At 42.4% G+C, this 14839-nt stretch overlaps 2 protein-coding genes across 2 annotated transcripts in view; one reads left to right on the plus strand and one right to left on the minus strand.

Moving 5' to 3' along the window:
* The window catches only part of ABCC3 (ATP binding cassette subfamily C member 3), a 48184-nt gene extending 44152 nt beyond the window's left edge, over nucleotides 1-4032 (plus strand). Inside the window, exons 27-31 of the mRNA XM_079323575.1 lie at nucleotides 92-238; nucleotides 1162-1320; nucleotides 1679-1845; nucleotides 2835-3029; nucleotides 3597-4032. Coding sequence (XP_079179701.1) covers nucleotides 92-238; nucleotides 1162-1320; nucleotides 1679-1845; nucleotides 2835-3029; nucleotides 3597-3705 — 777 coding nt within the window. The 3' untranslated portion in view covers nucleotides 3706-4032. The remainder of the gene's footprint in view (nucleotides 1-91; nucleotides 239-1161; nucleotides 1321-1678; nucleotides 1846-2834; nucleotides 3030-3596) is intronic.
* Nucleotides 4033-4702: 670 nt separating this feature from the next.
* On the minus strand, nucleotides 4703-13438 carry ANKRD40 (ankyrin repeat domain 40). The gene is made up of 5 exons (XM_079323794.1): nucleotides 13189-13438; nucleotides 10556-10704; nucleotides 9137-9616; nucleotides 8146-8327; nucleotides 4703-6932 (listed from the first exon to the last, which is right to left on the minus strand). The coding sequence occupies exons 1-5, from the start codon at nucleotides 13374-13376 to the stop codon at nucleotides 6792-6794; spliced, it is 1140 nt and encodes a 379-aa protein (XP_079179920.1). The 5' UTR covers nucleotides 13377-13438; the 3' UTR covers nucleotides 4703-6791.
* Between the last annotated feature and the right edge of the window lie 1401 nt (nucleotides 13439-14839).

The raw sequence follows: 14839 nt of genomic DNA on the forward strand, positions 1-14839 counted from the left end.
TTTTGTTTATCAGAGAAAATGCTTTTATCTGAGCTTGAATTATTTTTTCTCAAACCTGTGTGAGGCATTTCTGACTTCTGCTTTTCCTCAGGCTCCCTGGATCATTGAAGGCAAGAGCCCCCCAGAAGACTGGCCATCCAAGGGAGAGCTGGAGTTTGTGAATTATTCAGTGAGGTACAGGAAGGGCCTGGATCTGGTGCTGAAGGGTCTAAACCTCCAAGTGCACGGTGGGGAAAAGGTGAGTTACCAGCTGAAGGTCTGCTAGAACTCTGCTCTGTGCCTCCAGGGAAAAGTGTGGAGTAGAGGAGAGGGTGCAGAGGAGCACTGATGCCAGTGCAGGGGCCAGCAGTGACCTGTGCTGCCCATGTGCCAGCATCCCCCTGGCTGGAAAGCAGTAGAGTGAATTGCATGGGATTTTCTGCACTTTCAGTTCATTTGGCAACAGGCTCCTGCTCACCACGTAGGAGGCACCAGCACAAGTGACAAAAATTCAGTGACAAGAATGCTTTTCTGAAGCAATAGATGGCAGAAGGAATTCCAGCTTTTTCTGCTCTTCGGCTTCCCCTGTGAAATTTTTGGCATTGAAGGAAATGACATCCTTTGTTTCCTTAATCAGGAAATGGTCTTTATTCTGGAAGATTAATTTCCACATACTTCGATGGAAAGTTCTGAGGTTTGCCTGCTGGAGACAGAGTAATTAGCATGGGAAAGTCCTTTTCTGAACAGGCTGTTGCTAAAAATTAGATTTGCCCTTATTTTAAGCAGGCAGGATGACAACATCCTTCTGGCATGGAGATACACATGCTTCCCATGAAGTAGGAATTGCCCTTAGAGAGCCTTTGTTTCTTGTCCTTGAGTGACTGGTCCTACCATGGGTGTTCCAGTCACCCAGAGTTATGCAGGATGGTTCTAGGCCTGTGTTATTAATTATATTTATGACATGTGATATTTACATGGAATATAATTTCAATTACAAGAGTGGAAATAAGTACATTCCAGTGTACCCAGGGTTTCTAGGGAAGGATGGGACATCCTCTCTTAGATTCAAATCTTCAGTCAAACCTCTTAGAGGAGTCTTGGAGGGTTGTCTGGGAGTTTTTTGTTGGGTGTTGTTTTCTTCTTAGCTATGTGCTTTGTTGTTAAACCTGCATCTTGTTGTAGATTGGAATTGTTGGCAGAACTGGAGCAGGGAAGTCCTCCATGACGCTCTGCCTCTTCAGGATCCTGGAAGCTGTGAAAGGGGAAATTAAAATTGATGGCGTGAAAATTTCAGAAATTGGTCTCCATGACCTTCGCTCCAGGCTGACAATTATTCCTCAGGTACTGCCTCTGTGTGTCATGATGAACGAACGTTTAATAGCAGCTTAACAAACCATAAATAATTGTTTATCCAAAAAGAAAAATGTTTTGTTACACTCAGAAAATTGTTTCAGAAAAACAAACTATTTATATTTTAACTGGTCCCATCCTACCACCTTATAAAACAAGATTTAGGATAAACCATCTTTAGAGCTGAAGGCTGAGTTTGAGCTATACAATGTAATGTATTTTCAGACAGCATGGGTTTGGGAGGTTGCCTACCTGCAATGCAATAGGCACCTTGAAGCAGCAGCTACCAGTAGTATCTGTATTAAAACAGCTAAAGGACTTGTCTGATGAAAATTGGTTTTATATCCAGGATCCTGTTCTCTTTTCTGGAACACTGAGGATGAACCTGGATCCATTTAATAAGTATTCAGATGAAGAAATATGGAAAGCACTTGAACTGTCTCATTTGAAGAGATTTGTCAGCAGTCAGCCATCCATGCTGGACTATGAGTGCTCAGAGGGTGGAGAGAATCTTAGGTAAGGAATTGGACTGGAACATTCACTGAGCTGCCCTCCAGCTGTGACAGTGGCACTGTGACACTGAGCACAGGCTGCCACTGGTCTGTCATACCCAAAATTATTTGGCCACCTATTTCTGTTCCAAGAAAACCACCATGTTCAAACATTTGCCTCCTCTTCTGCCTCTGCCACAAACCTGATTCTTCTCCCAAACCCAAATCCCATCTTGTCAGAAGGAAGTTTCAGGATGACAGAATATTAGGGACAGGCAGTCCTTTAAACATTTATTGGTAGGAAGGGAAATGCTACTATAACATTACTGCTGTGCTAAGAGTTCTCTGCCTGACACTTTAGCAGTGTTTATTTTCCATTACCATTTGGAAGACCCATGAAGACATGGGTGGGGATGATAAAATGCCATGTTTTGATGTGCTTCATTGGCTTCTGAGGCTGTGGTGTCATCAGATTGTCTGTGATGAATGATCAGCTCCTTCCTCATCCTGCAGACACTCAGAGACCGAGCTGTTTGTGGCAGGGGAGGAAGTCTGGGTTGCTCATATATATCTATATATTTTATTTTATATTATATATTTTATATATTTTATATATTTTATATATTTTATATATTTTACATATTTTATTTTATATATCTATATTTTATGGTAGAGAGGACTTGCAGCCTCATAAAATTTTATTTTTCTTTATCATTTTTTTCCCCTTCGTTTGCATATGCCCAGTGTTATCAGAACTGAGTGTTTCTGAAAGATTGGGCAGAAGTGCTGTCATTAGCTGGCCTGGCTGTTGTCACTGTGATAAAAGGCACATTTGGTGGCCAGGCAGTGAGTGATGCTGTCACTGTTTTTGCCATGCTGCAGCCTGCATGTGTGATCTACGGGGCAGAACGGGCAGCTCACAGAGTATTCCAGGGTTTTTTGGGTGAGGCAGGCAGGCAGCAGCTGGGCAGGGGCTGTGAGCAGGGGGCACTGAGGGGCTCTGTGTGCTTGCAGCGTGGGCCAGAGGCAGCTGGTGTGCCTGGCCAGGGCTCTCCTGCGCAAAAGCAGAGTCCTGATCCTGGATGAGGCCACGGCTGCCATCGACCTGGAGACGGACGACCTGATCCAGATGACCATCCGCAGGCAGTTCCTGGACTGCACGGTGCTGACCATCGCACACCGGCTCAACACCATCATGGACTACACCAGGTACAGCTGGCCAGGCTGCTGGCTGTGCTGCCCCTGCAGGGGTCTGCTCTCTCCTGTTGGGCAGAGTGTAAGCAGTGATGGGCTGTGTAATCCCACAATTTCCAGCCCTGATCTGCCTCTGTTGGCACAGGAAACGGGTTCTATATTCAGAAACCAGAGCTGTGCAGGGGACTCTGCCCAGGGGCACTCCTGGCACTGTCAAAAGCTTCTGAGCCTTGTTAAACAGCAGCTGCTGTAACTTCTTCACTAACAGCATGTCATTTTAATTACTTGAAAATATATTAGTATTCTTCATGAGTTTTTCTCTCCTTGGCTTTCTGGAACTATGGTTTCAATTCCAGATGCTTTTTGTCCCCTTTCTTGTCCCCCCCTGTAACTTTTTTAGTCAAGCAGCAGCTCAGGGAGAACATTTATCATCTGTTGTGTTTTAACATGTGAAAATAACTGAGGAAAACAAAAGCAAAACAAAGATTAGAGAAGTTTGCTTTATGACAAACAGGTACCATGTTCCTTGTGAGGAATGTTCTGACACATCTCTCCCCCCACACCATCTTTTGTTTTGTACAGGGTTCTTGTTCTAGACAACGGGACCATAGCTGAATTTGACACACCTGCAAACCTTATAGCAGCAAAGGGTATTTTCTACAGTATGGCCAAAGATGCTGGACTGGCATGAAGAGAAGACTCCTGGGTTTTGGTTTGGTGTTTTTTTAATATTACTGACTTGCCACAAAAGTGACTTGTGAATGTACTGTAATTTACAAAATAGTTCTTTTTAGTAGACTCAACTTGTGATATGTGAACGAAGTATTTTACAATTATAATGACCAGGAAGTGAATTTTATATTTTTAAAATATTTTCTATATTCATAAAGTATTTTATTATATGCTTTTTTCCCAAAGAATGACAAATATTCTGCCACGAAAATGTATGTACCACAGCTCGATTATGTACTGCATTCAGGTTTGTAATTAGTAAATTATATTAATGGTACAAAATACACCTGATTTGTGTGTTTTCTGCATAAGAATTCAGAGGATTTGAAGTGAAAAGACAGGCCCAGTTAAGCTGTGACTCAGCTGAGTAACAGTGAAATGCTGTGTAATCTCTTGAGTGGTTCCAGATTGTTCCTTTCAATATCTCTCCAGGATAAGGAAGTCCTGGGACCCTTGGGATCCCTGTCCAGGGCAACTTTGGCATTATAAAATTCCTCTTCAGCCTAAGAAGCAACATGTATTTAAAGCTAAACCTACAAATGGCTTCATATAAAACATATAAAAACACAGGTTTTTTCCAGTTGAGCAGACCCCACACAAGCCCACAGGGACATGGCTGGATCAGAAGTACCAGAATTTGCTGTATCTCTTTGGGTAGGAAGTCACTAAGTCTCCACTTAAGCTGAACATGCATGCTGAGACAGGTGTGTGTTTAGTTTATCTTGTTCAATACTTAATCATCCGAAATAATGGGTGATTTGTTTTGCAGAAATAATTTTCTGTTTTATTATTGATAACCAGCCCTCCTCAGATAAAAGGAGGCCCATGTTCAAACACCATTTGCTCCTAGAATCTCTTTTGCTTTAGTTGTTTGTCTTACACCAAGCACTCCAGAAAACCACCCAGCAAAAAAAAAAAGTTCCTATGTTTTACCAGAAGGAAAACACAAAAAAAACTTTGAGAAGACAAAAATAATTTATTAATTCTAACAAATTATACTTCTTAAATAGAAACTTGAATATGCAGCCAAGCATTTATTAGACATTAACATTTCATGTAGCAGAGCACAAAGTAATTAATTATTTATCACACACAGAATGAGGTGGTTATACACTGATGGGGCTGGGGAGTGTTAACAGTATGTTCCTGGTATAAACTGCACAAGGTATAAAAATATTCCTGGGAATGCATAGATAGGGATCAGCATCTGTGCAAGGCTGCTGCCCCAACAGCTGAGCTTTAACCCTGAATCCTCCTGGATTCAGCCAATGCCTGAACCATCCTGTGAGAAGGCAGCAGCCAGGCTGACGTGAAGAATGAAAATTTTATTATATTCCATTACACAGAACTTAATATTCCACCAGCAATCTGGTATAAAAACAGATATTGCCAATGACTGGGACTATGTTTGACCTCTGGCACTTTGCAGAAGAAGCTTTTTCAGTGTGACAAAACCTTGTGTATTCACCTGGGGAGGCTGAGCTTCAGTGTGTGACTGGGCACAAAGAGAATCCAGGTGTTGGCAGGATCTGTGCTGGCAGCTGAGCCTGACTGCAGCTTGGGAGCTCCCTCTGGTGTGCTCAGTCCCTGTGCTCCAAGAGCTTCCAGGAGCTGAGAGCAGCGAGCCCAGGGTGCTTTGGGGACAGGGACACAGGCAGGGACACAGGCTGCTGCTGTCCCTTACCTGCCACAGCCCCCAGGACAGGGGGAGGCCGTGCTGGACCCCAGCTCCAGGTACAGGGACTCAGCCTGCTCAGGCTCTGAATTCTGACACAAAGCTAAAGATAAATTCCTCTGCCAGCTACAGCTCCCAAAGAAATTGGGGAGAAGGAGAGGGAATGCAAAGAAACAGGAAAATTCAGTTTGGTACCTTGTTTGCCTGTTACATCTCAAACTTTAGTTTATTCATCTAATCCACAGCACCTGCTTTTCACATAGCCTACCAGAGCAGAACTCTTCCTCAAATTCAAGTGACTAAATACCAAAATCCTTAAAAAATAAGATAAAATCCAGCACTTAAATACTTATCATTTTCTTTATTCAAGAATTTCACAGCAAAGTAGTCAAATTCTGAATTTTAGGTAACTGTGATTTTCTTTTCAGTTAACTACACGGGTAAACACAAATCACAGTGAAAAAAAGAAAATACATTGCATAGGAGCATCAAGATTGGCTATCAGCCCTGAAAACCCTGGGTACTTCACTAGTTTCTTTTTACACAGGTAACTTTATAGGTTCAAGATGCAATTTTTCTCAGGAATGTAGAGGTCAAAGGAAAATAAAAATCACTTTTTGTGCTTTTAAAAGGGGAAAATAAAGCAGTATTGAAGAAATGTCAACACAGTAACAAAAATAGTATATTAAATTGCACATATCATTATATGTCAATTGCTCATGTATATATTGACAGACAACACTAAAAGGGATTTTGGTTGAGAGCACATTTATTATTTGGATCATTACTGTCATTTTTATTTTCAACCTGAGAAAAAGGGAAAAGTGTAAACAGGGATTACGAAATCACAGGTAATAAGTCACTTGACAGAATTTAAAACTTGACACAGTTTTGTGCTTCCACAGATGTAAACCCTTCTGTTTTTTTCCCTCTACATAAGATTGTACTTAATAAACATGATCTAAAAAGAGAACATTGATGGTAATAGACTCAGTACAAATATTAAATGGGCTTCATGGCAGGTTCTTTAGCTTGAGTACCTCTGCTATTTTATAGCAAACAAATTATTAGAACAGCTTAAGGTAAGCCTTTCCCTGAGAGCTGCTAACTCTGCAGTATTTCATGAGCTTTTTTTAAGGAAGTGTTGCACTAACAGACAGTTCTACAATACCTCCTTTCCTGTGCATTGAGCTACTTTTATACCAGACTCACTGTTCTTGGATTAACTAGAAGCTGTGTATGTGTATAACCACTTCAGTTTATTTCACTGTTAACAAAATAGATTTTTTCACATCATTAGCCCTTATAGATACTGTTTTTCAAACATAATTGCAAAATGAAAGATAAAAATATTTTGTTTTACTCCTTAATTAGTAAGTAAGTTCTGATGCCTTCTTGTTATACCCACTCTGTTCAGAAAGTGTTGGGACTCTGAAAAGTAAGTTTTTGTCATTTACTGTTAGAACAAGCTCCAGCTCTTGGAAATCCTGTAGCCTTGCAACATCCTTGTCCTTTAAACAAATACAATAGGGAGTTAGGTGATAGTGTCTGTTAATTCGCAGAGGTAAGTTAAAATAATAAACTCATATTAACACAAGATATGTATTTATTCATAACTATGACAGTTCTTTATAGTGAACTGGAAAGCAGATATCCTGTTGCATCCTGTATTTACCCTTCAGCTATTCCCTTAAGTCTGTTTTTAAAAGGAATGCAATACTGATGGTCAGTGCAAGTGATTAGTGGGATTATATTTGTCAAGATCTACTGCATGCCACCCACATCCTCTGTTTTTTATCTCCTTGCTAATTCTTGGAAGTTGATAAATTGATGCTTGAATCTACCCAAGGAGGTCCTGCCTGTGGCTAGCTTCCCTCAGAGCTGCCCAGCAAGGCCAGCTCTGAGCCCCTGCAGCAGTGCTCTGCTGCCAACAGCAGTACAGAGTCAGGTTTGTGTCACTGCAGGAACAGCAGGGGTCCTGAAGTCCTACCTGAGAGCCTGAAGTGATTAGAGATGAAAATAAAAAGTTCTTTCAACAATAACCAAAGTTGGAAAGTGACAGAATTGCTTTTTTTCTCCATTTCTTGACTAACAGAGTACTACATGCTGTAGTCAATGAAGGTGCAGCAGAGTGAAGTCTGTTAATCTGTTCCTAATCAGATTTGCCCCACAAGGGACACCAACAATGCTCTGCAAGGATTTCAGAGTGAAAGAAAGGTCAGTGGTGAGTTGGTGAAACAGGTCAGCAAGTCCCTTCTCTGCTGGCTGCAGGGTAAATGTCACTGAAGGAAGGACAGTTATGTTCAGAGTCCTGCACTCTGAGTAACCCTGAAAAACACCTCTGTGCAAGGACTGCAGCCAGGCCTTGCTGCTCACAGAGCTTGGTTGAGCTCTGCAGCCTTTTAAATGCTGCTGGCAGCTCACAGTGGTCTTGACTTGTACTGACTTTACAACTGAGTCATAAAATTAGGTATTAACTGGCTCTAGCACCAAATGGTTATGAAAGGAAGTGATCAGTAAAATTGAGAATCTTTTTACTAAAGAAATCCCAAATAAGTGCTGAGTGTTGCAAGTTGAGCAGAGATTTTTCATTTTTGGTTTGTTGGTTTGTTTTTTTTTTTCCCAACATGGCCCTATGCAGGTGACCAACAAATGATTCCTTTGGAACACTAACCTAAAAATCTCTTCTATAAGTTGCTGCACTTCAAAAGGTAGAGCTCTTACCTTTCTTAGCACTGTGTTTGGTAATTTCCTGATCTTCTGGACGTGCTCAGGGTTCACACCCAGCTCACGGCAGCTCACTCGCAGCAGCTCCTTGTAGGTCAGTTCTTGTCTGTCCAGTTCAATTTCAATGAAGTCATTTTCTCTAAGATTAGGGGTTTGTATTCTCACTTTAAGCACCAGTTCTATTAGAAATAAAAAGTCACATGAATAGGCAGAGATATAAAGGAATTGGAAACAATGCCTCTATAACAACTTCCAAGTGTTTCTAAGTTCTATTAACCTCGTTGGTGTTATTGGCAAGAATACATGACTCCTAGGAAAGCAAAACCTGGAATTTTATGGCCACAGTTTTAATTAGATTGATTTTCATCAAACTATATGAAAAAAATCATAGCAAATCTAATGCAATATATGTGTGCATGTCTGACCAATTGCATGAATACTTTTTAATTTATTTGCTAGCAGCTTATATTGGTTATCAATTTCCTGAACAATCCAGGATTGCTTTTATTGGTATTTCTTGCTCTCAGTTCACTTCTCATTACTACCCCATGGTATCAGAATGCCTTTTACCTGAAGAAAAAATTCTGAATGGTAACTGGAATTCCAGGTTTCCCTCTCTGGGTAGATAAAATTCCCTGCAGCACAAGCAGATCCTAGAACAGCTCAGTGCAGACTGAGCCATGTGAGGTTCCTTGAGCTCACTGGCTGCTTGCTCATGATCTGTATTTGCAGCTTGGACTATGCTGTTCAGAGAATTAGATTACCCTGGTGTCTGTATGCTTTTATAGCAACTGAGACAGCAAATGTTTACATCAATATTTTAATAACAGCTCCAGCAGAAACAGGATATCTGCCTACTTCATTCCCTTCAAATGTTTCCTGAATGCCTAAACATGGTAATCTGAAAGTCTCTGGAAACACATGATTAGTCTGCACTGCCCAAGGTAACAGAAGATCAGCACAAAGCAGACAAGATTTTTGGTGTTACCTTGCATGTTGAGTGGAAAGGCTCCTGTGAAGAAAACAGGCTGAAAGGCTGGCACAGGTCCCATGCAGGAGCTGTTCCCTTGCTGGGGCAGGGACTGGCTGGATCCTGCTGGTGAAGAGGGGCTTCTGCCCCAAGACACCAACCCCTGATAAACAGGAGCTCTCTGGAGGGCAGGATTTGGGTGTGCTGGCCCAGCAGAGCCTGGAGGCAGGGGTGGGATGTCCCCATTGGGAGATGCCTCAGGAGCAGCATTCCCAGGCTGCAGCAGTGCTCCTGCTGGTCTGTAGGTGTCCAGGTCAGCTACAGATGATGGAGAGTTGGTGTCTTGTGCTTCCAAGTGTGAGAGATCCCCATTCAAGGCAGGATCTGGAATGCTGGTACTCGAGGTGTTGTAAACATATGGGAAAGGTGGGTTAGCCAGGTAATTGGGGATGATTGGCAGATCTGAATCTTGCTTTAAGTCTGGGAGTTCATCTTCCGCTGTAAAACAAACAGGACTGATTTTAGGTTTCTTTTTTGGGATTGCAGTGTTAAAAGCATCATGGGTTAGAAGACACATAGGAAGCACCATGTCTTTTTTCCCTACAATAAACAAAATGCTCAGGTGTTGCCACACAAACATACAAGCTGAATCTGATTCTAATAATTCTAGGGGTGCTAATTCCTTCTAAATGTTACAGTACTTCTGTTTTGGCTTGTTTTAATGTGTAGCAGCATGGTCTCTGGTGTAATATTGCTGTCATCTTCATAATGTATCAGGCAATGAAAAAACAAAGGGTTGTATGTTGTTTGATATTAAGGCAGAGGATAAAGGGAAGGGAACATGCAGTACTGGGAGAGCTGCAGCATTCCCCATTTGGCAGCTGGGAGAGACAATGATGAAAACAAAACCAGGCACAGGAGTACAAAGGAGAGACAAGAGGTTGTTAATCGGCCACATTTCAAATTACTTAAAACTTCCAGCAGCAAAACCTGCTCTGTTCCAGCAGTTAGAAAACATGACAGAGATGCTCTACCAATGTCCTCTAATGAGCCATTTATCTGGGCTGCTATTTTTTGATTTATCCAACAAAGAACATGAGGAAAATTAGGTGTTGCTCATACAAGAGCTTCCTACAAATTCAAGAGATTTCTCTCCTGCTGACCTTCTGAATACTGGAAACTGCCTTTACCTGGCACACAGCATTCTTCAAAATACAGCTTTTCTAAATTTCTAGTGTTTAGGGAAAAAGTTTGGCTTGCTGGGTATGGAATTTATTGATAAATCCCCATCACTAAAACATTGTTTTCTTACCACATCAATACTCTAGAAAGCAAAAAATCCAAGCACGCATCTTAACACGCAAAGCAAAGATTGCAGCACACATGCTCTGAACACCCTTTTACCAATGATCACATGGCACAGTCACTACAGCTTACCTCCCAGCATCTTCCTGATGTCTCTCCTGGCTGTCAGCTGGGCTGGCCTCTCCCCTTTCTTGGTCAGGATGTCCTTGTCAGCCCCGGCGTGCAGCAGGTAAGCCACCACGGCGGCGTGGTTGCGCTTGCAGGCCCAGTGCAGGCAGGTCCTGCAGGGGAACATCAGTGCTCTGTCAGACCCTGAGCTGGGCACACTCCTCCTCACTCCTTCCTGCTGCCCATCAGAATGTGCATGTGTAAAATATTTTGCAAACTTCCTTGGAAATCCACCCAAGGGCAGCTGCTGATGGCATTTTGTCTTTGCTGCAATGCTCTTTACTGTAGTAGTATTTTTAAAGTTCAGGGTTTTTTCGATTTATCATTTCTTAGGCTACAAGGAAAAATAAGTATGAAAGTAAGGTTTGTGGATATTTTAATCTTTGAAAGAATCAGCTGTATTTAGAATACTTGTGTTTGTATGTGTGTGTATGTGTGATCTATTACCAGTATCTCCTGGGGATGCCATATGTACTCTTTAATTGCACTTTCAGGCAAGTAAATTACATTTAAAATATTGTAAGCATAGTTTCTAAGAATAGCTTTTTGCCCAGTTGCCATTTGCTGCATCAGTAATTACTCAGCTTAGATCTGCAGACACAAATTTTCTGCAATCTGTAAGTGATGCACAGAACCAATCCCTTTTCTGTATTTTCAAATTATTATCTGCAGTTGCTGACTAGAGAAGCAGGTTAAGGAAACATCCTAAAAGCTGCTTAGTGCTCAGATCTTATTTAATATGTGCATTAAGGACTTACAGCCTCACAAATGTAACCTGCTATAGAGTTGTACCATTCTTTCCTATCCCAGGTCCCAGTGGTATTTGACCTTTCTCTAGATTTTATATTTTATTTTTATTCTCTAACTCCAGCTGAAGGAAATTATTCAGAAAAATGAATATACTCAACCCTTCTCCATGTTTGTTTATTTATTTTTATAAATGATATATAATAAAGCAGAGATAAATAAACTTAGAAGGGAAAAAACTTTCAGTTGGAAGTCCAGCTCCAAAAAGCTTTTTCCACTTCAGGTGGTGTGGTGTGGTTTGGTTTGGTGGGTTTTTTATTTTACAGAAAGACTAAGTCAGAGCAAAGTCAGATAGATAGGGTGGCATTTGCATTGAGCAGAAAATTTGCTGGTTTAGTTTTTAGAGAAGATATGTAAGGCTCAACAGCACAGCTCATTTTGGGGCTCATCCTGGCCATGCCACATGGCAGAGAGGAACTATCTACTGATGGACCTGATACATACCAAAATGTAAGTACACTGCACTTCTAAGCATCACACATACTAACAAGCTCACTGCAAAAATTTTAATTGTACAAACTTAAACAACAATGAAGATCCATTTATTGCCATGGTTAAAAATCACCAGATCATTATTTTTAAAGATAATTAACTTCATTACAAGATTTATTTCATTAATTCCAGTTTTAGACATCAACTCATTCTGATGACAGGTTGTTTTTTATCTCACTCACTAAGACAATTCAGTATCCAATGAATCAGTTACTTTAAATTTTTACAAGCTTTAATTTTAATCACAATTTAAATTTTAATTACAATTTAAAGTTCAAGATGTTAACTATTCCACACCTCTCAAAACTGCTGATTGAACTTCCACCTTTAAAAGTCTTGCTTCTTTCCTAATTTTATTTCTCCTATTTTTAATTATAACTCATAGAATCCTAGAATGGTTTGAGTTGTAATGGACCTTAAAGTTCATCTCTTGCCACCTCTGCCAGGAGCAGGGACACTTCTCATTATCTCAGGTTGATCCAAGCCCTGTCCAACCCAACCTTGAACATTTCCAGGGAAGGAGCAGCCACAGTTTTCCTGAGCAACCTGTGCCATAGCCTCAGCACCCTCACAGGGAAGAATTTTTTCCTTATATCTCATCTAAATCTCTCCTCCCTTAATTTAAAACTGTTCCCCCTTGTCTGTGTAAAAAGTTGTTCCCCCCCCCATTTTTTTTTGTGAGTTAATAATTTGAAGCATGAAATAGCGCAGTAAATACAGGCTGAATTGAACCTGTGGAAAACAGTTTCCAAAAATGCCTGAGCATTCCCTGTAAAATCCTCCTTCCAATAAAACTGTGTGTGTGTTTGTGTCTACAGTGTTACTCATACAAGTGTCTATTACAGAACAGCCTTTGTTCAGTGTCCTCAGGTGGGTCTGAACGAGATGCCAAATCCCGAGGGTTTCTATACATCGCTGGAACAAGCTCCCTGCTTGAAAGAGAAAGTAATTTTCAAACTTGAGTTAATAATAAATATTTCTGCTTAGACAAGGACACGTAAAGCCGAGGTTTGTGTTCTGACCGACCAGGCTGGAAAAAGAAAAGAAACGCAAACCAACACTACAAAGTAAGTGCGCGGTGACCTGGAGAGGGGCGAGCAGGGCAGGAGGTGGGGAGGGGATTTGTGATCCCGGCTGTGCTCTGCCATAGCACAGCTCCATACGGAATACTGGGCACGGACCGACCTTTCCCTTCCTCCCGACTCAGCCCCCGCGCGTTCCCAGCGGAGCGGAGCCGCACGGCAGCGCCCGGGCCGAGCTCCCCGCGAGCCCCGCGGATCGCCGGGGGGAGCCCTTACCATCCGTTCACTTCGTTCTGCGAGTTGAGGCCGACCCCCAGCTCCACGAGCCGCCGCACCTCCTCCGCATCGCCGAGCGCCGCCGCCTCCCGCAGCCGCTCCTGCCGCTCCCGCTCCGCCATGTCCCCGCAGCCGCCGCCCGCCTCCCGCATCGCCTCCCGCATCGCCTCCCGCATCGCCTCCCGCATCGCCTCCCGCAGCCCCGGCAGCCCGGCCCGCCGCGCCGGGGGACGCTATTGCCGGTGACAACCCGGCCCCGACAGCCGGTTCCGGGGCGCGGCCGCTGCCCGGGGCCGGGCGGACGGGGCAGCCCCCGCTGGGTGTCCTTCAGTGGACATAGAAATACATCATGAGTGCTGTCTGCTGCTCTGCCGGTTGTTTTTGCGGGCTCTCGATTTATAGAATGAACGATAGAAACATGGAGTGTTGGGTGTTGGGAGGGACCTTAAAGAACATCTCGTTCCACCTCGCTGCCATGAGCATGGACGCTTTTAATTAGAGCAGGTTATTGAGAGCCGCATCCAGCCTGGCATTGGGCACTTCCAGGGATGGGCCATATTTCTAGCTGAGTGTCTGTGGCAATTTAATTACGATTAATTTTATCCGGTGGTTTTACTCGAGGAAAGAAGAACTTTATGGTAACCACTGTTGTGCAAAAACCTGCTGCTAAAGAGGCTAAATAGAGGGATTCAGGAAAACTGGTAACTGCATGAGGAGGTACTGAAGAGATTTTTAAGGTTATGGTGATTTTGGTTGGGAAGGAATATAACACTCAGCCAGTTTCCAACCCCTGTCATGGGCAGGGACACCTTCCACTAGATCAGGTTGCTCCAAGCCCCATTCAGCCTTGAACATCCCTTGAACACTTCCAGGGATGGAGCATCCTCTCTCTTATACTGTATAGGAAGCTCTCATAATCTTTGTGCATTCTCAGCAGAATCAACTAATCCCTGAAAAACATAAGTAAAATAAAGATAACTATCTGTTTGCAGGGCAGTTGGAAAGATTATAGGTAATTCCTGTCATTTGCATAGTTTGGTTTGAAAAGCTGTTTTTTTGTCGTTGTTGATTTGTCCTAAACTAAGTCACAGAGCACAGTAAAAAATTTACCGCTATAGAAAATCAAAATAATAATTTCAAACTCCACTCGGAATTCTGTATTCCAGCTTGGTCTGTGCAGCCATGACTGCAAGGCAAGGAACTCTGCAGTAGTCAGGCTCTAGTTTCCTGTTATCTGTTTGCTTCCTCGCTGCAATCAATGCATTACAAAAAATCTGAAACAGCCCAGTTCTGCCCCATTTCCCAGCATTAGCACTCACCTCCCCTCCACAAACCCAGAGTGCAGCATATTGACTGAAAATTCATACCATAACTTGTGCTACACTGATTTCAATCACGCTGTTCCAGCCATTCCATTGGGTTCTTAAATCATTACAAAATTGTAAAGTTTGTGGTGCCTCACAGTGCATCAGGGAGAGATTTCCAAAAGGAAACTCCTCAGGTAACAGCTGGTGCTTGCATGAAGCTCTCAGTGATGCTGAACAAAGTGCTGACAGTCTAAGTGGGTTTTACAGGATCAGCATGAACGCTGGCTTCAAGCTTTTCAAAAAATATGGTACAATTCAAATTTTAATTAATTGTATGTACTTAG

The sequence above is a fragment of the Erithacus rubecula genome (assembly GCF_903797595.1).
Source record: "Erithacus rubecula genome assembly, chromosome: 20".
NCBI classification, from domain to species: domain Eukaryota; kingdom Metazoa; phylum Chordata; class Aves; order Passeriformes; family Muscicapidae; genus Erithacus; species Erithacus rubecula.

What these genes read in the sequence shown, in the direction of transcription:
- ANKRD40 (XM_079323794.1), bottom strand. Translation starts at nt 13,376, where the DNA reads ATGCGGGAGGCGATGCGGGAGGCGATGCGGGAGGCGATGCGGGAGGCG. An exon ending in CAGAACGAAGTGAACGGATG is followed by an intron (nt 10,705 to 13,188) that starts GTAAGGGCTCCC and finishes GTTCCCCTGCAG; the next exon opens with GACCTGCCTGCACTGGGCCT. An exon ending in CAAACACAGTGCTAAGAAAG is followed by an intron (nt 6,933 to 8,145) that starts GTAAGAGCTCTA and finishes ATTTGTTTAAAG; the next exon opens with GACAAGGATGTTGCAAGGCT.